At 45.6% G+C, this 25,887-nt stretch overlaps 1 protein-coding gene across 1 annotated transcript in view; it reads right to left on the reverse strand.

Annotated features, from left to right (window-relative positions):
- MYO5B (myosin VB) overlaps window positions 1-25,887 on the reverse strand; it is a 1,009,160-nt gene that overhangs the window by 427,647 nt on the left and 555,626 nt on the right. The window contains exon 8 of the mRNA XM_086960377.1: window positions 16,921-17,028. Within this exon, the coding sequence (XP_086816503.1) occupies window positions 16,921-17,028 (108 nt within the window). The remainder of the gene's footprint in view (window positions 1-16,920; window positions 17,029-25,887) is intronic.

Here is a 25,887-nt window from a genome sequence, read left to right on the forward strand (position 1 = left end):
GGGGCTGAGCACGACCTATGACGTCCCCACTACAAGCATGTGCTGCGCGCGCACAGCAGCTGTCACGTCATATTGCCTCTACACTTGTGAAGATTGCAGTAGGTGGGCGGGGCGAACCCAAGAAACTAAATGAGAAACTAGCTCAATAAAGAAGCAAACTGGAGCCCAGCCACTCCGGGTGCTGGGAGATTTAGCACTGCCTCACACCTACTGGGAAAGCAAAACTAATTAAAACAAAAGTTAGAAAGTAAAACTAATTAAAATATAGGCAATTTCCGAGGACATATAGTCGAATTAAAAAACATAAGCTAACAAAATGCAATAGGAGCAGCAGGGCCAGGAAACACCAACCTGTACAAGGAAGCAAAAGGTAAACAAATTAAAATTGTTAAAGGTATTAAACCCCCCCGCCCCCTACATGTGTTACATGCTGGTTCTGCCAAGCAATCCAGATTCCAGTGCCCATGCACATGGCAGGGGAATGACAGACAGGCGGGCAGAGGGTATGTAGGGCCAGTCTGTGTCTGTAAAGGGAGGATACAGTTGATGCCACTGGGGAATAGCACTTAACCCGAAACAGAGCCAGTGGCCATCCCCTTGCGGGCCTCTTCGTACATCTGTGGCCCCTGGCGTGTGACCCCTGGAGAGTGGCTCCTGGGCTGTGGCCCCTGGAGCATTCCCCCCAGAGGCCTTCGACCTCTGCTGCCTGCCAGCTGCCTAGGAACCCCTGGCCCATCCCATGACAGTCTGAACTCACAAGGGAAATTAGAAAGCACAAAACACTTTAAACAAGCATTGGCATAGCCAATAGATCTCGCCTTTGGGAACTTATAAGTGTTTAGCCAGAGATATTGACTTTACCTATGTCTTTAAGCTGTGCTGTAAAAAGTCTGCAGCATGCTGAAAAGTTATAATAAAGAAATGTCAGAAGCATTTTTGTTACCTTAGATATGACCAAAAAAGCATCATGTACAACTGAACAACCATATTAAAAAAGTATTAAAAATAATGTCTAGAGTTTTTTTTGTCCTTTCAATGCTGGCAACTTGTATCTATCTGCCTATCCCAATGGTTGTTTGTTGTGGTTTTTAGGTCTCGTAGCGAAAACACAGCGCGTCAGCGCTGTGTCTCGCTAGAGATCTTTTGTTAGCGACTGTGCTTCCCAGGAGACAGTCCCGGCCGCGCGCATCCTTGGAGCCGATTTGAAACGGGAACGCGCGCTGTGGCCAGGCGCTGTCTCCTGGGAAGCTCAAGCACCACACACGCATGCGCATACATACACACAAGCGCCCATGCACGCACGCACATACATACATACAGAGACACCCTCCCCTGACACATACACACACGCGCGCACACACACTTGTGCACCGAGCCCCCCCCCTCCCCCGCCGTCACCGTCGCACACATACATACACACACGAGCATACACGCACACACACACACACACAAGTGCACCAAGCCCCCCCAGCCTTTGGAACTTACCTGGCCAATGTCGGGGACTCTTCTCTCAGCACGCGGCGCCCAACCTCCTGCTAGCGCGGCCCCGGGGCTCCACACCGCTCACAGGAGCCCCGGGCCGCGAGACGCATTGACTTCGCCTGCCTTCGCCTGCCTCCTCTTCCGGTCTGGACGTGGCCCCGCCCCCGTCACAGGCGACCGTGCCTGACTTCCGGGGTGGCCTCGGCGGGATTCCGGGGTGTACGGAGAGATTTTCTGTGAGCGCGGCTCGCGAGCAGCTGCCAATCAAGAGAGAATTTAGCAGAGAGGCGCAAACTTGCATTGCCTCATTAGGGCCGACAGGCCGCCGAGCCCGCGCCGGCCGCACGCTTTGTACGGTAATTTGCGGGAAGGAGGGAGCGGGGATGGCCGGGAAGGAGGACAAGAAAGGGAGGAAAGCGCCGGGCCCTGGGGGAGGCTGCGGAGTGGTTAGCGCGCACAGAGGGCCCTGATTGGAAGCGCTGGGCATTATCAACCCAGTATTTCTGGCCCGGGATGAGCGCCACTTGTCAGCGTAAAGGGCCATTAAAAGAAACACCAGATTTAATTGGAGGCGCGCGCTGTGGGCCCAGGTGAGGCGAGGAGGCCTCGCCCCTTGCGCCCTGAACACGGGATTCCTGACTTTATCTTCAGGTGCCCCTTGAAAAGTGGGGTGGGAGACCCCACGACCTCCGGACAGGGGGTCTGGAACAGCGGGCAGAGTGGAGTGCTACACTGCAGCGATCAGTGTTACATCACTGAAGGCATGGGGTTATTAAACACCCAAGTGCGACACAATTAGGTAAGCGCTATATAAATACAATCAGAAAGCGCAAGTGTCCCCATGAGCCACGCCCATTCCACAGGAGAGAGCTATGGGTGTCGTATGCAGCCGTGCTGCACTTTGGCGGTAGCCTCGGCAAAGGAGCAAAGGGCGAGCAGGCGGCACATCTTAATTTAATTTACCCTCCCTTTGCAACGCCCTCCCTCTTGTAAAATTGGGTTTCTAGTGTTTCCTTAATGTAATATGAGTTTGGTGCTTTCGCTGCCCAGTATAAACCGCCGGTTCTTTGTCAACATGTTTCATGTCAGGATTTTTAAATCTCTATGTGTGAACCAGATTACAACAGCATTGAGCAGGAGAACAACATTGAAAGAACATTTTCGGTCATAAGAGTATGTATGTATTCCTAATTTTAGTTAAAAAATGATAAAGTAACCGTTTAATAAACACCCCTGTCGCTTTTGTATGCTCATAGCATGAAGTCCTCCTGAATGACAAATCCTCATACAGTAATATTTGGAGCTTACAAATGACGCGCCTGTCATTAGTATGTGCCATAAAGATAGGTTCTCACTTCAACCCTGCATCAAGACAAAGTGTATGTGGAATTAGCGTCACAAACACAGCGCTATCTGTGTAGAGTGTGTTATCTATTTCTCTACACACTAGAGGTAAAGCCCAAAGGCATTCTAAACACACCTTCGAGATCCTGCTGCATGTTAGCGTGTTAAAGGTAGACTATCATGACACCCCGGTGCAATGCAATAGGTCTCGCATTAGGAAAGTTTGAGCTATTGGTATTGTAAATGACACATTTTTTTATTTATGTGTTGGTTTTGAAAGTCAAGAAATTAATAACTTTGTCATTTACAAAGCCAATAGTCATAACTTTCACAAATGTGACACCTATAGCATTTGTAATGCAATATGTGTTGTATTTACGTGACTTAGATATATTGATATTACAAATAACAATTGTTTTTTTTTTATAATTAACACTTAAATTAAAGTAGGGAGTGCGTTCCATCCGGTTAAAGATATGTCCGTGACGTCGGCCTTCGCAATTTGTGGGTGGGTGGCTGCACCTGTGTAACTTCTTAGAAGCCGCTGTCAGCGTGCGCGCGTAAAGCGTAATCTGGGAAGCGGAAGTGGTATCACGTTCAGTGCTGCGTCTTCCAAGCAGAATACTTGCTGCTACATGCAGAAAGGAGCCGATGCATTTCCCTTCTGGGGAACAGGGGGTGAAGTCCTCCGTGCCAGCTGTGAATTTATCACAATGTCACATTCTCCTACGTATTTCTAATTTATGTTGTGCAACATCTTAGTTGGTTGTCATATCGCAGGATTTCATGTCTGGCAGGCTCAAAGAAGCCCTGACTTTTTGGCCAGCGGCCATTTCATGCGGAAACGTGTAAAGCTGCACGATAGTATGCAAAGTTAGACTTGCAAGCTGAAGAATGCAAAAATGCAAATGCCTAGAAGCCAAGGCTGTCTTAATCTTAAGGGGCTACAAATGAAATGGGACCACTTGGCATCTGATTGCATTTTGACATGTGTGGTTTTAATTTTCCCATACTTAACACGTTTTTAAAAATGCAAACAAAAAGTGGTGAATAAAGATGTTGTAGGACTGTTCCAGTGCTTCATTGGTAATTAAAAGAAAAACGAAGGTCCCCAAAAATCTTTTGAGGCTTGAATAAGAAGCAATTGCCTCAAGTTACCGCCTCCGCTGGAGGACCCAAACACCTCTGCTAAATGAGGAACTACAAGAGAGATCAAACCCAGAGTTACCCATTTCCTGGTAATTCTTCATTTCTTGGTGGACTTTCAGGATCCAACTTGTAATGGGCTTGTTTATCCCCACCACTGCCTGTACGCCTAGCCCAGGTATCGGTAACACCCCAGAGCTGCCTATACATGCTTTTTTCTAACTCTTGAGGGAGAACTTCAGCTGGGGTGGGGAGGGGGGTCGGGTCGAAAATCTAGGCCATTTAGCAGGCCACTCATAATGAGAGCTTAAGAAATGAGGAATTCCCACAGGAATCAGTGAATGTGGGTGTCTTTTCCATGGTAAATTCTCATTTTGGTTGGACTTTCACCAGGCTTGTTGGCTCCTTTTAGCAACTCAAAACTCTGGGTGACATAAAAACGTGATTCAAATTAAGCCGGTACCGGCCCCATAGGAATTAAGAGGCCTCTTATACTGAGGACCTTTGTTTGGAGTCTGCCACCCTTGAATGTAGCAGTCATAGCAGACAATAAAAACCACAACGGAGGTTTTCAGTATTTATAGGGTGTGGTAATTACTCGGGGACACCAGCACTTCACTCGGGGACACCACCACACCACTCTGGGTCACCACCACATCACTCAGGGGCACCACTCGTCACTCGGGGACACCACCACATCACTCGGGGGCATCACTCGGGGACACCACCACATCACTCGGGACACCACCACATCACTCGGGGACACGACCCACTTCACCCTTCCACCAACTCAATTACAATAACTTTTATTTAAGTATTAAAAAAATGAAAAACCATTGTTATTTGTAATATCAATACATCTAAGTCATGTAAATACAACTCATATTGCATTACAAATGCTATAGGTGTCACATTTGCAAATGTTATAGCTATTGGCATTGTCATACACAATGCCAATAACTCAAACTTTAATGCTGCGAGACCTATTGCATTGCAAATGCTTGTTTTGTTATGGGGAAGGGAGGACATAACTAACAGGAGGGTGAAGGTCAGTCAGTAAATCAGTTAATCAGTTAGTGAGAGTGAGTGGGAGAGTCAGTCAGTGAGAGAGTCAGTCAGTGAGAGAGTGAGTGAGTCAGCCTGTCAGAGCTCGACCCCCCACCCCCCCCGATACGATGAGTAATCAACGCTCCGCCCGTGTGTGGAGAGGCGCCGAACATCACGAAGTCCCGAGGCGGCCGGAGGTGGGACTACATTTCCCAGCATGCCGAGAATCGCGGCGCACAGGAGACGCTGGGTCAGGTGCTCACCCGGAAATAAAGACGCATCTGAAACCAGCGGCGGCGCCGAAAATTCAGCTTAGCCCGGAGGAGTTGGTGCGGTAAGCATTGGTAGCGGTAAGCCTGTCTGTTTTCTCACGACCCTCACTACTCTGGTGGGGACTAAAGTTCAGAACACGCAAGTAGCGTGTGTTATGGACCTCCGGTGACTTTTATTGTGCCTCAGTTTTGAACACGCAGGTAGCGTGTGTACAAGTGTACCAGTCTCTCTCTCGGCTGAGAGGGGTGAAAAAAGGATCAGTGAGGACATTGAATGTGCAGAAGTACCGGCGCAGTGTTGCACGTCGTATTGCTGCATTAGTCATGTTTGGATTTACTGGAGTTGCAACACGTGTATAGAGACATTAAGACATTCTACAGGCAAACAACGTTAAGGAGGAATTAACCTTGATTGCTGTCTTTTGTTTGTTTCCACAACCTTGTTTTGTTTTGTTTTCATATGCAGGAGAACCGAGAGAGGGGTATCTAAAGTAAGGGGTCCTGTGCTGTTAGGTGAGCAGTTCGGAGATGGTATGCGTGGACCTGTATGAATGAGTATGGTGGTCTTTAACAACCTCAGGGTTTCATGCAGGTTCCTTTTGTCTTTTATACAGTGAAACAGAATCCCTGGTATCACCTCAAGTCTCTTCTCCTCGCATTTAGTCCCTATTTTTTTTTCCACACAGGTATGAAGGAAAGGTTATGCAACTGCTTTGTATTTAAGTTGGAGGAGTGTTAGTAATCAGTGGGTACGGGGGGGGGACTTATTCTAATTGCCTGTTCATTTGTCATTCCAGATCTCCCTCCTCGCTGTTCCCTTCCTTTCCTTCCCTGGTGGAATTGCCTTTATGGTCTGTGTATTAATTCGGACATTGGGGTGGTTCTTCGAGGGAAGGTGTAGGTCTTTCAGCACAGTTCCGAAGAGATAGAGGCGGAGCCTGACACAGCCAGTCAGTGAGAGTGAGAAAGTCAGTCAGTCAGTGAGAGAGTGAGAGTCAGTGAGAGAGTCAGTCAGTGAGAGAGTGAGTGAATCAGCCAGTCAGTGAGAGTCAGAGAGTCAGTCAGTCAGTGGGAGTGAGAGAGTCAGTCAGTCAGTGAGAGTGAGCGAGAGAGTCAGTGAGCGTCTGTCAGTGAGAGAGTGTGAGTCAGTCAGTGAGCGAGTGAGTCAGTGAGAGTGAGTCAGAGAGTGAGTCAGTGAAAGTGAGTCAGTGAGAGCCTGTCAGTGAGAATGAGTCAGTGAGAATGAGTCAGTGAGAGTGAGTCAGTGAGAGTTAGTCAGTTAGAGTCTGTCAGTGAGAATGAGTCAGTGAGAGTCTGTCAGTGAGAGTGAGTCTATCAGTGAGAGTCTGCCAGTGGGTCTGTCTGTGAGAGTCTGTCAGTGAGAGTCTGTCAGTGAGAGTAAGTCAGTCAGTCTGTCAGTGAGAGCGAGTCAGTCAGTCAGTGTGAGAGAGTGGGAGAGTCTGTCAGTGAGAGAGTCTGTCAGTGAGTAAGTCTGTAAGTGAGAGTCTGTAAGTGAGAGTGTCAGTGAGAGTGAGTGAGTCAGTCAGTGAGAGAGTGAGTCAGTCAGTGAGAGAGTGAGTCTGTCAGTCAATGAGAGAGAGTGGGAGAGTCTGTCAGTGAGACTCTGTCAGTCAGTGAGAGTGAGTCTGTCAGTCAGTGAGAATGAGAGTGAGTGAGTCAGAGTGAGTGAGTCAGTCAGTGAGAGTTAGTGAGTGAGTCAGTCAGTCAGTGAGAGAGAGTCAGTCAGTGAGAGAGTGGGAGAGGCTGTCAGTGAGAGCCTGTCAGTGAGAGAGAGGCTGTCAGTCAGTGAGAGAGAGTGTGGGAGAGTCTGTCAGTGAGAGTCTATCAGTGAGAGGGAATCTCGGTCAGTGAAACTGAGTCAGTCAGTCAGTTAGACAGTCTGTCAGTCTGTGAGGGGGTCTGTCAGTCATTGAGAGTGAGTCAGTCTGTGAGGAAGAGTGGTAGAGTCTGTCAGTGAGAGTGAGTCTGTTAGTCAGTCAGAGAGCGTGAGAGAGAGTGAGAGTGAGTCTGTCAGTGAGAGTGAGTCTGTCAGTGAGAGTGAGTCTGTCAGTCAGTGAGAGTGAGACTGTCAGTCTGTGAGTGAGGCAGTCAGTCAGTGAGAGTGAGTGAGTCAGTCAGTGACAGTGAGTCAGTCAGTCAGTGAGAGAGAGTCTGTCAGTGAGCCAGTCAGTCAATGAGTGAAAGAGAGTGAGAGAGTCAGTCAGTGAGAGTGAGTCAGTGAGTGAGTGAGAGAGAGTGGGAGAGTCTCTAAGTGAGAGTCTATCAGTGAGAGTCAGTCAGAGAGTGGGAGAGGCAGTGAGAGAGTGAGAGAGTCTGTCAGTGAGTGAGAGTGAGTCAGTGAGACTGAGTAAGTCGGTCAGTCAGTGAGAGTAAGTCAGTCAGTGAGTGAGAGTAAGTCAGTCAGTGAGTGAGAGTGAGTGCGAGAGTCAGTCAGAGAGTGAGTGGGAGAGTCAGTCAGTCAGTGAGTGAGAGAGAGTGGGAGAGTCAGTGATAGTCCGTCAGCGAGAGTGAGTGTGTCAGTCAGTCAGTGAGAGAGAGTGGGCCAGTCAGTGAAAGTCTGTCAGTGAGAATATGTCAGTGAGAGTGAGTCAGTAAGTGACAGTTAGTCAGTCAGTGAGTGAGAGTGAGTCTGTCAGTCAGTGAGAGTGAGTGAGTCAGTCAGTTAGTCAGACAGAGTTGGAGAGTCTGTCAGTGAGAGTCTGCCAGTCAGTTAGAGTCAGTCAGTGAGAGAGATTCTGTCAGTGAGAGAGAGTCAGTGAGTGAGTCAGTCAGTGAGAGAGTGGGAGAGACAGTGAGAGAGTCCGTCAGTGAGAGTGAGTCATTCAGTGAGAGTCTGTCAGTGAGAGTGAGTGAGTCAGTCAGTGAGAGTAAGTGAGTCAGTCAGTCAGTGAGAGAGTGGGAGAGTCAGTGAGAGAGTGTCAGCAAGAGTGTGTCAGTGAGAGTGAGTCAGTGAGAGTGAGTCAGTGAGAGTGAGTCAGTGAGAGTGAGTGAGAGTGAGTCAGTGAGACTGAGTGAGACAGTCAGTCAGTGAGAGTGAGTGAGCCAGTCAGAGTGAGAGTCAGTCAGTGAGTGGGAGAGTCAAGAAGTGAGTGAGAGAGAGTAGGAGAGTCTGTCAGCGAGAGTGAGTCAGTCAGTCAGTGAGAGTGGGAGAGTCAGTCAGTGAGAGAGGGGGAGAGTCTGTGAGAGTCCTCAGTGAGAGTGAGCCAGTCAGGGAGTGAGAGTCAGTCAGTCAGTCAGTGAGTGAGAGAGAGTGGGAGAATCAGTCAGGGAGTTCGAAATAGTGGGAGAGTCTATCAGTGAGAGTCTATCAGCGAGAGTCTGTCCGTGAGAGTGAGTGAGTGAGTCTGTCAGTGAGAGAGAGTGGGAGAGTCAGTTAGTGAGAAAGTCAGTCAGTGAGAGTCTGTCAGTGAGAGTGAGTGAGTCAGTCTGTCAGTGAACGTCTGTCAGTGAGAGAGAGTGAGAGAGGGGGAGTGTCAGTCAGTGAGAGAGTGGGAGAGTGTCAGTGAGAGTGAGAGTCAGTGTGAGTGAGAGTCAGTGTGAGTGAGAGAGTCAGGGTGAGTGAGAGGGAGAGTGTGAGTATCAGTGTCAGTTAGAGTGTGAGAGAGTGAGAGTCTGTGAGAGTGTCAGTGAGAGTGTGAGAGAGTGAAAGTCTTAGAGAGTGTCAGTGAGAGTGTGATAGTCAGTGAGAGTGAGTCAGCCAATAATGCAATGCATTTGCAGTTAGTTTGAGTACTCTAAAGCTCAACTTTAATTGTGAAAATGGTTTGAATATAAAACCCGTACATGTTTGCAGAGTTTAACGATTTTTGGCTATTTGTAATGCTCTGAGGATACTACATTATTATATTATATTTAGGCTGTGGGGTTTTAGGTTTAAACCTATAATAACTGATAAAACCCCACTGAAAGAAAAATAGCCCTCACCGGTGAAAACGTATAAACACTGAAAAAACACCTGGACAACCACAAACTAAATGCCATTCAAAGAAAAGAAAAAGAGAGTTAAAGTAATGTTTTTCTTCCTGAAGGGGTCAATACAATGTAACTTTGTTATACAAGTAGCAGTAAGAAAGACTGGTTAACATTATTCTGCTTGAGTTTTGTTTTTTAGGGATGCCACTAAAATATTGTTTCTTCTTCCTTTTACTTTTTCAGTTTTGTGGCCTTTGGTCTTAAGATGCAGGGTTTAGTTTCATGTTTTAGGTCTAGTTTAATTATTTTATAAACCATAGAGAATCAGGAAATATCAAACTCATATTTGATATTTAGGCTGCATTTGATTCTCTCACCAATAGGTTAAATGGCTGCTTTCATGAAAATCTTTCCTAATACGTGTCATCACATTTACCCACAGAGAATGGGTAAAAACCCTTAATACATCAGACCATAGTTTCTAGTGGGTCAGTATTGATAGTAGGTGAATTGCCAACACCTCAGGCTTTAAACATTCAATGCAAGGTATATATATCACCAAGCATCTGGGATAGTGGTGAAAACATGACACCACACTTTTGGAAAACATGGAACACAGTGTCACTTGTAATGCTCTGCAAAAAAGGTTCTTTCCAAGTTCAACAAAGATTGGAGTGATATTGTTTGTATTTGCAGTGATTCAGCTACGTATATAAAAAAGTTGTGTGATGACCTGTCAAAATTGATACCCGAGCTGAAGTGATTCCCTGTAGTAGATCCTTGCCACTTGTTAGATGATATGCTGAAAGCATCTTTACAATCTTAAGAGTTAATGAGGGATGCTATTGACTTTTTAGTCCATTCTGGTGCACTGGTTTCTAATGCACAGGAACTAAAACACAACTATTTATCATTTTGTGCTTTATGTGGCATCAAAGAAAGAGTCATCCCAACTGTGTCCCTTGGCTGATGGTTCTCTGCCCAATGTGCTAAGAATGCTGAGAGGGCCTTTTCACAGAAGTTTATATGGGAAGGAAAGAGCGAGGGCACATGACCCAAAGACTCACTGAAGAAGTATTGTATGGTGTACTACAATAATATTAATTTGCAAAAATCTATTTGGACCTCATATACACTATAAGTACACTGTCTATATACCATGTTTATTCAGTGCAGAAAGCAAGCAATAATAAAAGCAAAACATTCCATAAACACCGGAAAAACACTTTTTCTGTTGTTTTTAGTGGCGCAAAAATGTGTAACCACTGTTAAAAACAGTTTTTTAAGATATTGAAAACACTGAAAAACCCCACCAGAATTTACCCAAAATAGAAACTGAAAACAGGAAAGCCTAATTATATTATAAAACAGAATGGAGAACGGTAGTGAGGTGTCTTATCGTGCTAATCATTGTTTTACTTGGCAAGGTCGTGCCCCTTGCACAGCAAAGCCCACCAAGACTGAGGCTTATAATGTGACACTTAATAGTGTCCCAAACATATTGAGATCTGTTTACTCAGCAAACAGACACTTGAGAGTTTTTAAGACTTTAGCCTCTCTAGTACACAGTCGTTGTCGTTTATGTCCAACTTCTCAGATAGACTTTTTTTTTTTAAACCAATAGTATTTGTGGGAGTCATGTCATGCATGCACAATCTGAAACTGCTTGTTTTAGGGAACAAAATCAAGTAAACTGTTCAAGCTGTTAATATTGTAAGTTAAGTTTATGTATACAAAATAGCAAGTAGTTTAAAGGCTGCAGTGATCAGCAAACGTTTTACCATCCTGGCTGATTCTGAAAACATTTTAAAAAGATTTTTCCCACTCTATATAAACAAGCCTGGGAGTGGTGCGTGCGTGCACGTGCAGTCTGCTCTTTTAGGAAGCACATTCTTGTGCTTGTAGCGCGGTCCTGCTTGCTTCAGCAAGCTGGATGCCGCCACAAGCACGAGTGTGTAGTTCCAAAAAGAGCAGAGTGAAGGCTAAAGGTCCTTCTATGGAGCGCATGCGCGCTGCATAGGCGAGACCTGAAAAAGCAGAGTAATAAATACGTCTTAAAGGAAGGCTGTAGTCGGGGCATGCACCTTAGGTGGGTAAGTACCGACCCCCTGGCAACCCCTGAGGATGTGCACTCTCCCCACATAACACAGTCAGCCCCCCTCCCTCCCAGGGAGTTCACTGCAATGACAGATGGAAAACAAACAACAAATTCAGACGCATATTGGCACATTGTTAAAGGCCTTTACTGTTTTCCCGTCTTAACCTCTGCCAGTTCCGTGGAAACCGGGCCAATGTTTTCTTTATGCTGCAAACCAAACTCACTGTGACCACAACCAAGGGGCACGAAGTCCATGCAAGAAGTTCATCTGTTATTTGTACTTTTGGCAGCTCATATTTTAGATTTCTGATGAAGCCGAGTCCTGCTGAACAAGTCTCAGTTACACCTGCTCTGTAGGACGGAGGAAAATCTGTTCCTCAAGAGAAGTGTTGGAGGCAGTGTGGGATGGTGTACGGTGCGCCAGGGGGTTAGATTGCTATTAATGCATTTGCCTGTCAGTGCCTAGAGCTTGGCAATGTGGAAAGTGATATTAAATAGGCAAAACGTCACGTACACTGCCTGACATTCTAACCACGAATGACTGTCCAGCAGGCTCATACAAACAAGAATGACCCCCACAATTAAACCAGCAACTGAAGGGGTTGACCCATGGGCTGATACAACATGCAATGACCAATGGCTGAAAATAGTGAACCCAAAGCACCACTATATATATATATGTATGACCTTATTTTATGTATGGTATTTATATGTGAAAATAAAATTCTGTCAGGCCAGACTTCCAAATGAGTATGTTTTGAACAAGAGACAATTTTGACTGTGCTGCGTGGCCATGAAAGGTAACCATATAAAGTTTGTGCTTATATTTAAAGGCAACACAATCACTAAGCACATATACATCTGTCCTATCCCAGCAAGTGAACTAAATAATGATATCATGTGGTACCCTTGAGCATAATGGATCTGGTCACCCAACAGCTTTAAAACCTTTTTATGTGTTAATTTGTGAGTTTTGCAAAGTGCTACACGTTACCTTATGATTATTCCAGAGTGCTGGAGGAGGTTACCATCCACTATATGTTGAGGGGGTGAGGGAGGCAGGTCTAATGGGAAGAGGGGAGCCCATGTCTGCTCTTCTCCTATTAACACTCCTGGCTGAGAGGTCAACAAGAAAGAATTTTTTTAATTGTTCTGTCTGGGGGCGGTTTGTGAGTGGTAGTTGGCTGGATTTAGATTTAAGAGTAGGACTGAGGATGTTCTACTATCAAGTACCCTGCTGTGCTTCCAGGAACCTGCCCCTCTCTTCCATCCTCTCGAATGAAAGCCGCTGAATTAGGTGGCAGACGATCATCAGTGGCTTCTAGCAAGGGTGCCATGTGGAGCCATTTAATGCAGGCAATCAGGGCCTTTGCTCCAGAAGACTTTATCGATGGTGCATACAAACTTGAATCTGACCTTCGCTTCTACTGGAAACCAGTGGAGGGCTTTGATGAGGGCATGAGACAAAAGAATGGTGAGACCCAGTCTGTTGTTTCATTGCTAGGTTTGACTTTTCTAAAGTCTGTATGAACATGAGGTGGAGCATGTGACTGGTGGTATGTGATGAGCCACCAACCACCAGAATGAATTCTGCTAGGCCCCACATATTACCGAGGAGGTTTGCTTCTGGTTTTGCCTCATGCTTTATCCACTTTTAAGTTATATTAGAACATTGGAATGTTGGGAGCTCCATTGAAAACATTGGAGGGCTCTGGGCTTTCAATGGCCGGTAGAAGCCCAGAGCTGCAACATTCCAAAGCTGTAAACAAAGGCCTCACAGAGCCTGAGCGGATTTCAACCCTCTCAGGCTCTGTGAGACCTTTGTTTTATTTGCTAGAGCATACTGCCCTCTAGTCGCAGAATGTTCTAATAGCCTTAGCCCTCTGTGGCTGGGCTATGTCATCATTAAAGTCTTGCTCCGTGGTTAAAGGCCCTTGCCTTCAACTCGGGCCTTTAACGCTGGAGCGGGCCTTTAATGGTAGGTCTAGGCCACTACAGCAGGCTATAAGGCTATATTACATAATTGTATTCACCCATGGCTAGGATTTTGATAGCTTCGGTCATTAGATTTAGTTTCATTTCGAGCACATCTCCCAGGAAGTTAGGGCGTGCCCTGGGAGGTGGTAAGAATATGTTATATTCAAATAAATATTGGGGTTGGTGGAGCACTGGGCAGTAATGCATTCGAACAATGAGTAAATTATAGTAGGGAAGTTAGTGCAGGACAAATCACGCCATCTCTCCTGCCCGCTCTATTCCTAAAGATAATTTTGTGACTGGATGGAAAAGATCGTAGAGAGCAGTAGTGCAGTTACCTTTGAACAATGTTTCAGTAAATGACACGTGGTATCGGTAAGGAGCTTGTTGTTGTCGATCGTGTGTTTCAAGGCTGAGAAAGTGCTCACAAGACCCAATTTTGTAGAAGTGTTGGGTTCATCTAGTGGCTTGGGCCCCTATGACACACTGGGATGCGAATTGGAATGGTCCTGTGCTATGAGTTGTCCTGTTCCATGCCAAAGAAGGGAATGGTGGCTGCAAGTCTGCAAGTTCAAAAATGGCCTGATTTGCAAATGTGGGAAACTTTTTTAGGAATCCGGTTTGCTACTGGCTGGAGTTCACTTTTAGTTTAGTGTCCGGGCCTATTTTTTTTCCAGGTCAACCCTGATTCAGAGTAAAGTGCATTTTCTATCCTGTGCCAGATGTGATTAAGCAGATATCGCATGGTTCTTTTATGTGGAGAAGTGGAGAAGTGTGGCTCACCGGTTAGAGGCGGCAGACCAGAAGCAGAGGTCAGCCCGGGACCAGGGTTCAATTCCCGACGGGCAGCGTACGGAACCAATGTCAGTGGGCTCGATAAATCTCGCCTCGGTGCCTCTCTAACCTTGGGTCCCACGCTGCAACTCTGGGCAATAGCTTGCTTAATCTCCACAACGGCCCCGTCGCTGCCGGGGATGCCTGGCTTCACCTTGGGGATGCCCAATAGGGACTATCTCATAGGGAAAGCCAGGACGGGTTCCCCAACGGTACACAGCGCTAAGAAACCCCAGGGTGAACGTGCGCTCTACAAATTCATACTAACATAACATAACTAACATGTATAGAAAGGGGCTGTACACATTTGTGTTGCTAATGTTCGAACACTGGCTGCAGCAGCTTGCTTTACTACATCTTGAGGTACCAATGCATTTTACAGAGAGCACAAATACATGTTTGCATTACAAAATTGTAGATCGATAAAGAATAGACAAAGCTAGGAGTTACTGGTTAGGTTTTATACAACAGAACATCAGAGCTTAATTCAGGTAGAGGCGGAAGGACGAGTTTGAAAACAGGGGCCTGAATCCTCAAATCAGCCGCAAGTGGTAGCCTCTGGTTCCTGATTTAAGAATTCAGGCTGTGTCTGTCAAAATTCTTGTCAAAATTCCAGTTAGGAAAAAAAACATCAAACTCCTCGAAATGTAGTTTTTACAGAAATTTGGTTAACTTATTTTTTTTTAAACTCTGGATTGCATCTTGCACAAAGACATGAAGTAAGTCGCCGGATAAAAAGAAGTGACACAGATACTGGCAAATCACATATCAATACAAAACCATAGAGTCATGACATTTTCGTGGAAATTTGTGAAACAAATTTCACGCACCCCTACGTTTCAATGCATGAATTGTTTTAGGGCGGGGCTCACACTCAACACTTGGCGACAGGACCCTAAATCGTTCTTTGCTCAAAACTTACATTTTTCATGCAAGTCAAATATGGTGGGATTCCTGAGACAGGAATAGGTAACACTGAAGACTGTGACTGACCTAATGAGGAGGTCTGGATAGGGTATGGAGTAAGGGTATGGCGGTTAACCTAAAACCACTAGTCAACAACCTGAATAGTTTAAAGAAGTTGTTTGCCAAATTTACATTAAGTGACATCCTCCTATGCATAAAAAAATGAAGAAAAAGCTAAGTGCATCAGGGGAGACCCCCAGCTGCCAAGTGTCTCCACGGAGGGACACCTGCTGTAAGCACAGGGGGCGGTTTGTGAGTCATAGTTGGCAATAAAGATGCTTTAGAACCTCTCCTCAACCCTCACCAACCAAGCACGTAACCGCTGCAGCATCCTTGACACCTTGCTCTCAATGAACCGCCAAATCAACGCCGTCTCATCTTCCTGCTTCCACATGTTCCACATACTTCGGAAGATCTTCAAGTGGATCCTCACCGAATCCAGGAGAACAGTCACCCAGGTGCTTGTTAGCAGCTCGACCACGGCAATGCACTCTATGCTGGTGCCACCCAAAAACTCCAAAAGAAAATGCAGCACATCCGAAACACCTCTGCCAGTATTATCCTGGGCATCCCCGCCGCAGCCCCATCTCAAGTCACCTGAGAGACTTTCACTGGCTCCGATCAACAAAATAATCACCATCAAGCTCCTCACACATACCTACAAAGCCCTTCACAAAACTGGGCCTGCATACCTCAACCACCACCTCTCCTTCTACACACCGAGCAGATATATCCGACGGATCGGCAAGTCCTCGGCTGGAAGAAGATCCTTCTCTTACCTCGCCACGAAGACCTGCAACTTCCTGCCCCTGCACCTCAGGCAATCACCATCACTACCTCAATTCAAGAAGGACCTCAAGACCTGGCTCTTTGACGGAACTGCAAAACCACCTCCAGCCTCCCCAGCACCTTGGGACCCTAATGGGTGATTAGTTGGGCTTTACAAAAACCCTGATTGATTGATTTAAATTTTGTGTTCATCTTTTCACATATCCTGTGAATTCAAAAACAGTGTCAAATGTCAGGCTATGTCCTCTGACAAATTTCTGCTTATTCGAAAACTGGTGTTTACTTTTATTCCTCTGCAGGGGGGCAGATTCGGAAGTGGGGGTGTTTGGGGAGTTACATCCCCCTAATAAATGTATTTTCTGATAAACAGATGGGTAAAAGTGTTTTCATTCGGGTATGGAGAGGTGTCTGCCACATTTTAGCAGAGATTTTTTACATATACACAGACAAAGATGCACACACACTTTCCCTCTCTGTTTTGAAAGTCTTCAAAAATGTTGGTTATTTTGACAAAATCTTGTGTTTTCTCAGTGCTTTAAAACGCCCCGAGGCTGTATGCTGCACCGTAACCACTCTCCTGCTGAATGGGGGTGGCACATTTGCTGTGCTAGTTTTTTTTTGTGATGCTTGGATTTTTCACAATCCTTGCAACTTTAGTGATATAACATTGATGACAGCACTCTCAGCCCAAAAATTGTTCCAGCACTAAGAGCAGGGTGTATATTATTGCAGCATTATAAAGAGAGGAAACCTTCCTGCCCCGCTGACAACAATATTAAATATTAATTCTGAAGCTTGTCTCAGGCAACCTACGCCAGAGGTGTCCAGCGTGGGTCCAAGACAGCTTGACCCATTCCAGATTTCCAAGATAACAGCTGACTGTGCAAATCAATTGAGGTTCATTCTGTACAAATGTATCTTACATGGATATCCTAAAAATATGACAGTGGTTCAGCTCTCCTGGAAGTACACTGGACACCCCTGCTCTAGGTAAATCAAAAGGCTTGGGACAGGATTCTAAAAACTTCTTACCCAGCAAAGTGAAGGCTTGACGGGTTTTCTCTAAGTCGTCTGCATCGTCCACTCCCTCAATGACTGTGTTGCCTCCCAGAGTTGTGTACAAATAGTCCTCTGCGCAAGCTGGAAATGGAATGAAAAGTTTATGATCAGGAAAACAAGAAGGCAAATTCAACAACTCTTCGGAATTAGTAAACAATGCGATGTATAACATGTTAAACGTGTACTTTAATACAGAAAAATCTGCTGGGTTAATAGAAATACTGTCAAACATCAATAGTTCCATGATGCAACTGTGAACAACTAGAATTTTTGCCACAGGAAATCAATAGATATTCAAAACCCATATACCTGCAACTGGATCCTATAGAATCCACGTGTAACTTATCAACTGGTCTTCTGTTCAAGACCTTACCTTGAAGAAAGGGATCTCCACCAAAATGGTTACAATGGGACCCGACCAGGAAGGGGCCACAAAAATGTGTTAAAAATTGCACCCCCACCGAAACTGCCTTAGCCTACAGCACATAAATCAATGGGCCTGCATTGTGCCTGATTGCAATTTAAGTACCTTAGAATGAGGAATAAAAGGAATAGTACTTGTTATTCCCCATTGCGAAGTTTGCAAACTGAACATGTGGGCAATTTGCACCCATGATTTGCGGCAGGTTTCACAGTGAAGTATCTCTTAGAAAGCATAACATCCATCCACAAGACAATAAGTACGCTTTAATGAGATGGACTTAATTTTGGTTGAATTTTACATTTCTCAAGGAACACTTTATCCTACTAATTGTATAGAAAGTTACTTAAATATTCTGACTCTGAAAGTTCACTTTGTCATTTGGAAGTGACTTTGGTGAACTGAGGCTGTCTAGATCCTGAGTGCTGAGCTCCCCCCGCGTCAATAAGGCCTGTCTTGTTGAATTTGTTGGTCCTCACCGTGCGCTGCAAGGAGGATCTTCCAATCATTGCGCTGATGCAAAGAAACATGCATTTCATGAAAAGAGCATCGAGCCTGTGAGCAGAGGATGCCCGGGCTCCATCCTTCTCCAGAGGAGGCCTTCGCCAAAGCGCCTCTTGATTTCCATTGATCGAAAAACCTACGAAGGCAAAGGAAATTGCTGCAAATTGACAGGGGCTGAGAGCATTGATCGACCTCGACAGATGAGCCGGACTTTCTTATTATCCATTTGTCAGTCTCATGTCAGCCAATACCACATTAACATGACACATGCAAAGCGACAGCGAAAGCACGTGGACGAAAATGGGCTGCAGGCTTGGAACCAAAGGTGGCCCTTGTGGTGTGAACACGTTCAACAGCGGGAAGTAGAACAGCTTTAATGCAAATATAACAGGACCTCTTGAAAGGTGGTGTTTTATACAATTAGTATGGAATTATATGGTCTGGGTGTGGTTACCACATAATCATGATTGGCTGCATATCCCTATCATCTCTGATCAATTTTCGATAAAAAACGTCTTTGTAGCTGAAATTTAAAAAATACTTTCTAAGCATGACACGGCATTCAATGCATCTCCTGACACTATACAACAGTAAACTGGTCACTTTTCAGTGGAGGCCATCATACTTTCCAAATGGAGCTGTTTTAAGTCTTTGGATTGAACTGTGCTAACACAATCAATGTGTCACGTGTCACGGTGGAGGTACATTGGTGCAATGTCTTGGAGCCAAATAATATACTTGAATGTAAATAGTGACTGTGGTCTATCTCTTACATAGCCTTGAAAAAATCGCATGTACATTTAATCAAGAGGCGGCGAAACACGTGTTGGCTTTGGGCTACCGACCAGTCACAGTATTGACATGAAAAGAAGAATCTACATGAGAATTAAAGACTGAAGATTCTAAGAAACTTGCTTTGTGTTTTTGGACATATGGGCCTAGATGTATCATCGTTCCTATTTGCGATTTCTTAATAGCGATTTTTACTGAATCGCCATTAAGAAATCGCAAAATGGGATGTATGTTTTAAATCGCTATTTTTTTGCGATTCCTTATTATTCCTAATTTGCGAATTCGCAAGTTGCGAATTCGCAAATAAGGAATAATTTCCCATTCATTCCTATGGGCCAGGTGGCCCATAGGAATGATCGCGAAATAATTCTCAAATTGCGAATTCGCAATTTGCTAATCGCAATTTGAGAATTATTGCAAGCTTGCAGGGGTGTCTCATGGACACCCTGCTGCACCCCTGAAACTTACATGTGTGTGCATATGGCGCACATATATGCCCTATGGGCATGTATGTGTGTCACATGCCACCCTCAAAATTGCCAAATTTTGGTTTTTGAAAGGATTTTGCAGATTAACACAAACCTCAAGTTGGTGTTAATTTGCGATTCCTTAACCTGAATTCGCAAATTAAAAAAGCTTCATACATGGCATTTAAGGAATCGCAAAATTGCGATTCCTTAAATGCTTAAGCAAAATAAGGAATCGCATGGCTGATGCTTGATACATCTAGGCCATGGTCGTCGTGATTTACTTTGGTACTGTGCCTGCTTTTGTTATTAACTTGATATTGACGTGTGCTAAGGAATTTTTGTAAATAGTTTGTTTGCAGCTTAGGCCGCAGAATTAAAAGAGGTGGGTGGTTCTCTCTTTGTAGCACCGTATTACACTGTTTCAAAGAAAAGTATAAATTAGTGAATATTTCCAGCGGCGCCTTCCCTATGCCCAATACCACTAGTCTCCTGTGTTTGGCTGTCATAAGTGGCGGTGTCGACAATTAAGTCTTGGTGCTAAGCACCAGAAACCACTGCCTCAAATTAAGCACTGGTTCTATCCACATAGTGAGATCCTGGAAGCAGTAGAAAGGAATTTGTTTAAACAGCTAAAAATAGATGTTGCAAAGCAGCTGAAATATTTCGACCTTAACGGCAACAGATATCTAGAGGCGATTAGTCCAGCCCTGGGTCCTGCGCTTCAGCCTAATATCAGTGGGCATTTCCAGGCCCGAAGGGAATAAGTGATAAGCTATCCCTAAACAAACCGAATCCTACTTTTGCTGCAAAGGGACTGCAGCAAGCCCTAGTGTGACTTGTCTTGAGGCCACTAAACTTTTCAGCAGATTTGATCAAGCTGTTAAGGGCGGTGTGGAGGGGTTTGAGTATTAAGTGGTCTGAGTCTATTTGGGACTCTCAACTGAGTATATTATTATCGTGTATGGGCTTTTTGTTCTTATTTAGCTCTTGTGTGTACCACAGGTTTTGTTTTGCTAACCCTATGTTTTAATTGTGTCTAGTTGTGTAGGGCCTTTAGAGGGAGATACTTCAGCAAGTGTGATCATTGGTTAATGGTTGGCACGATGAGCTGGTGTGATGGATGGAGAATTGTGCGGCTTGACGATTTGTCCAATCCACTGGCAGAGGTGTGTCCTATTCAAGTGAGAATAGAGCAGTGAGGATCAGGCTCATGTTATTGACTATTTTTGTGAATGGGGTCAGTGGGGGGCTGGAGGAGGACCAGTGTGATGAGGAGGCTAAGGAAGTCTTCCTTCATCTTCTTGGTGGGGGGTGTCTTGGTGGTTAAAATCTCTGAGGTAGGCGGTGTTTGCACGGCTGAGTGACATAATCGTAAAGTCGCCAATGAAAGAGTTGCTGCTTGTAGTGGTCTGTTGTGTTGTTGAGGTGAAAGGTGACTGCCTAGGAGGGTGACAGAATGAAGTGGCAAATGATGCTTCTCATTGGTCTCTGAAAACGAAGGACTTCAGAAACATACTTACTTTTGATTAAGACATTAATCCAGTGCATACATCAGATTATTATAATGTTCATTTTGGTCTCTGGTTCTACTAACTTTATGTTGGGTTTGTGCTGGCAAATGCCAGCCACCCACATCCAGAATTCAGTAAGGATCCTTAAGCGCAATGGGTCAGGCCACACCAGGTTTGGCTTTCATCTCCCTTGCTTGAGAAAAGAACCACATTGCTTCTTTCCCCGACAGATGGATTTCCACTTGTCAAGCACCCTTCGTCTGCCTTTTGTAGACCCCTTAAATTCCTTCCCTGGATCTGATAGAGAACAGGGCTTTCCGTGCACCGGGGAATAATCATTGAAAGGCCTTAGCGAGGACTGAGTGTTTTAAGCTTGGGCAGACCACAGCCAGCCATCTTAGACTATGGTTTTCATTTTGCACACACATGATGGGCAATTTCTCACACACCCAACCATAAATGTAGTGGTCTTGACGAAAGCTGGGAACGTATGAAAACCAAAGATGATCCACAAACGTATCCTGCCTTCTGTTGGTTAGTCTTAAAATTACTTTGGTATGGATTTGGGGCTGGTTTAAGGTGAAGATGGGCCTGCTAGTGGTCTTAACCTTCTAGCCCTGCCCCGAGGTTGCTTGTGGTATCTTCATTTGCAGGGAGGGCTTCGATCTGGTTCAGTAATAAATGTCATCTTCAGAAATGTCTTAACTTCTGGGATTGTCCCGGAAAGTTGGAAAAGGGCAATACTTTAGACCAATACATAAAAGGGAGGATGCCACACAGCCCCAGAATTATCGCCTTATTAGCTTGTTGGCAGTGGGGGAGAAAGTATTCTCAAAGACATTGCTAGGCGCAATGAAGGCCTGGGTAGAGCAGAATAACTTGATCCCGATAGAGCAAGGTGGCATTAACAAGGGCCCCTCAACAATAGATCATTATGATTATTATTAAGGGGAGCTTAAAAAGCGCTTGGTTACGCTAAGAAGCGTGTCCCCGCGCTACAACTGAAAAACTAAGAGCAGTAGTAAGGAGTGAGCCCAATTATCTTGAAAATAGGTATGTTTTTAAGTTCTTCCGGAAGCTGGATTCAGATGGGTCTAGGCGGAAATTAAGAGGCCAAATGGCGAAAAGAGCATCCACCCATGCGGGCCCTTTTAACCCTAGGGACCTTAAGTAGGCCTCCGTGTGAGGAGCGCAGAGCGCGTGATGGTACATACTTGGTGACTAGGTTCTGAAGTGGTGTTGGTGCTTTCCTAGCAAGAATGCGGTGACAGGTACAGAGGGCTTTAAATTCCACTCTGCTTCTCACTGGCAACCAATGGAGGGTCTGAAGGGCAGCTTTGGAATCCGATCTTTTTGGGGTTTTTAAGATAAGGCGGGCTGCCGCATTCTTTAATACCTGGAGGCGGTTTATTGCCTCGCAGGTGGCTCCCAGGTACAGTAGGTTGCCGTAGTCTAGGCGCGATGTCACGAGGGCATGTACCAGCGTTCTCCGGGCGGACATAGGAAGGAGAACAAGGACCTTCCGTAGGGTTTTTAAAACGCTGAAACACTCGGAACCACTCGGTCTATTTGGAGTCCAAAAGACAGGTCAGCATCAAGCCAAACACCAAGGTTTTTGACTTCCTGACGGGGCATAGGAGCCTCACCTAGGCATGGGGGCCACCACGCCGATGACCAAACAGATGGATTCCCCCCCACCACGAGCACCTCGGTCTTGTTGCCGTTTAATTTAAGGCAGTTGGTGGACATCCAGGTTGCAAGATCTTGCATGCAGGCCCTGAAAATGTCCATAGCAAGTCCGGGTGCTCGTGAGAGGGAGATAACCAGCTGCGTGTCATCGGCGTATGACACAATGCTCAATCCATGACTCACGGCAATCGGAGCCACTGGAGAGACAAAGATTAAACAAGGTTGGGCTCAGGGACGATTCCTGGGGAACGCCTTGTCCCAATCCTATGTCTCTAGAGTAGTAGTCACCCTGGCGGACTTGAAAGCTTCTCCCAGTCAGGAAGGATTGGATCCAATGGAGTGCAGCTTCAGATATTCCTCCGTTATTCAGACACTGTAGCAAGTTGGCGTGAGCTACAGTGTTGAATGCTGCACTCAGGTCCAATAGGATGAGGGCCATGGTATGACCCTCATCCGCCCCCTGACGTAGGGTCTCCACCGCTGTTAGGAGCGCAGACTCCGTTGAATGGCGGGGACGGAAGCCGAATTGAGTATTAAGGCAGCCTTTTCCACAAAGTCCATCAATTACAAATTGACCGTTTTTTCGGCTACTTTGGCCAGGTAGGGTAGGAGTGAAAATGGACGGAGGTTCTCTAGTTTTTCAAAACTGATAGTTGGTTTCTTCCTTAGGGGTAGAACCACTGCCTTTTTCCAATCTTTAGGTACGGTCTTGGTGCTAAAAGACACGTCTAATAGATGTATGATGTAAGGTTCCAATACCACCAGACTATCTGCCAGACGTTTAGGTGTGGTAGGGTCCCGTGGAGAACCTGACCTCACAGATCTACAGATTTTTAAGAGATCTTCTGGAGGCGGGGTAACAAAGTTGGTCAGTCTGTGTCTGTCTCCCCATTCCCTTGGGCTTTCGACAAATTCTGTCCCAGTTATGGGCTGCGTTAGAAATGCCGAGCCTATGGCCTTAGCCTATGGGCAATGGCAAATGCAGATTGCTCTGCTGCTTTGTAGATTTCCGAGCCGCCTTTGTTTTGGTCGATCGTATGTTACTGTGGAATATGTTGGGGCGGTTTGGAATCAATAAAGTGGTACTCTCACTAATTCAGGAAATGCACTCACAGAACTGGGCCATGGGTAATCTTAGATACCCTTAGGACACTATCAAAGAAAATACAGATAAAGAATGGATTACGCCAGGGCTGCTCTGTGGTCCCACTATTATTTTCATTGTCTGTCTGACTTACCAAATACGTTACGTAATTCTGGTGGTTTAAGCCCTAGGATGGGGGGTGACCCTTATTCCATGCCTGCTATACGCTTATGATTTAGTGATAGTCGACATGACAGAATTGGGTTTGCAAAATAAACGCCTTACTGTTAATTTAGAAAATACTATGATGCTAGGGAAAGGAAACGGAACCTTTAATTGGCTATTGGGAGAGGTCAAAGTTGAGGTGGTAGACAAATATAAATATTTGGGCATTAAATTATATTGGAGGGACCACATAGAATCACTAAAAGCAAAGGCACTTTCCTCAGTATGGGGCATAAAACAATTCAAGCGGAAATATGGAGGCCCGTCTCTGGTGTGAATTCTATCAGCCTTTAATACAAAGGTTCGCCCACAATTTAAATACGAAGTGGAGTTTCTATCTTTAAGCGGCAAATTGAATTGGAATTCTGAAGAGGGTAAATGTGTGAAACAGCTTCTTGCGCTCCCAGCATTAACTACGATCCAGGCCGTGAGAGCAGAATGCCAACTTACAGCCTGGAACTATCAGAGATTGCAACATACACTGAATTTCTGTCAGAGACTGAGTAGAGAAGGGACCCCCAAAATATCACACCTTGGTAAAAGAGAAATAGAGGAATGTGAATTAAATTGGGCATCCCAGGTTAGACGTACGCTAGTTAAGATTTGCATTAAACTATCACTAGAGCCAGAACAATGGAAGTTAGGACAGCCGATACCAAAACAGGAGCTATGCGGTAATATAGCCAAAAAGATTTGAGAAGAAAACTTTATCTTTATCTGGGGAGCAAATCATCCACCCAGTTCCTGGTAAAAGGGTGGGGCAATGATCATAGTTTCCTTACATTGAGACCAGGCCAAATCCTAAGGTTATGAAAATCAAAGTTGGCCGGAACCCATGTAGTGCAGACAGGAAGATAAAAACTGCAATGAGAAATTAACTGGGGTTGTCTACATGTGGGTTAAAGGTAAAATGCAGTAGCTCACATATCTTGCTGGACTGCTTGTGGCTCCTGGATGAACAGAAGGAGTTTTTAAAACCTCTTTTTATCTATACTACTATTATAAAGGAATAACTTTGAACCTTTGAGGCGGGTAAACTCGGGAACCACAGCGCCAACCCAAACACCCGATACATCGTTGTAATTGGCAGGGTCTGTAGATGGAAATAGGCTATATAAAATAAAAAAATATACGTTATTCAAAATATTTACCTAAAAAAAAAGTAGTCCCTTGGAAGTAGCGCCGGCCGGCCGCGACGTGCGTGCTGACATCAGGAGCCAGGGAGGAGCGGCGGACATCAGCGCGGGGAGGAGCGGCGGACAGGCGGGTAGGAGCGGCAGACAGGCGGTGAGGAGCGGCGAGGAGCGGCGGACAGGCGGGGAGGAGCGGTGAGCGGCAGATGAGGTAGGTGAGATACAAAAGCTACAGGCGGGGAGGAGCGGTGATCGTAGGTGAAATACAGGCGGGGAGGAGCGGTGATCGTAGGTGAAATACAGGCGGGGAGGAGCGGTCAGCGTAGGTGAAATACAGGCGGGGAGGAGCGGTGAGCGTAGGTGAAATACAGGCGGGGAGGAGCGGTGAGCATAGGTGAAATATAGGCGGGGAGGAGCGGTCAGCGTAGGTGAAATATATGCGGGGAGGAGCGGTGAGCGTAGGTGAAATACAGGCGGGGAGGAGCGGTCAGCATTAAATGAAGCAAAAGAGGTAGCAAACCGTGCATTACAAAAGTGAGAATCGGGAGCCAACAAAATACAAGAGCTAGCAAACGGTGCATTACATGAGGAAAAAGTGACACGTGCAGGTTACAAAAGCGTACAAACGAAACAGAGGTATAATACTGCAATATATGAAGGAAGGCTCCGGGGGACCCACGGACATTACAAAAGTGAGTGCATTAGAAAAGTGAGAATCGTACAAAAGTTAGAATTGTGAGCCAACAACATACAAGAGGTAGCAAACGGTGCATTACATGAGGAAAAAGTGGCGGGGAGGAGCGGTGAGCGTAGGTGAAATACAGGCGGGGATGAGCAGTGAGCATTGAATGAAGCAAAAGAGGTAGCAAACCGTGTATTACAAAAGTGAGTGCATTACAAAAGTGAGAATCGTGAGCCAACAAAATACAACAGCTAGCAAACGGTGCATTACATAAGCAAAATGTGACGTGTGCAGGTTACAAAAGCGTACAAAGGAAACATAGCGGTATAATACTGCAATATATGAAGGAAGGATCCGGGGGACCCACGGACAACGTCGGGGCGGGCGGGGGTCCTGAAGCATGATTGATCCCGGACAAGGTCGGGACGG

Source organism: Lissotriton vulgaris, chromosome 3_1 (genome assembly GCF_964263255.1).
Source record: "Lissotriton vulgaris chromosome 3_1, aLisVul1.2, whole genome shotgun sequence".
NCBI lineage: Eukaryota > Metazoa > Chordata > Amphibia > Caudata > Salamandridae > Lissotriton > Lissotriton vulgaris.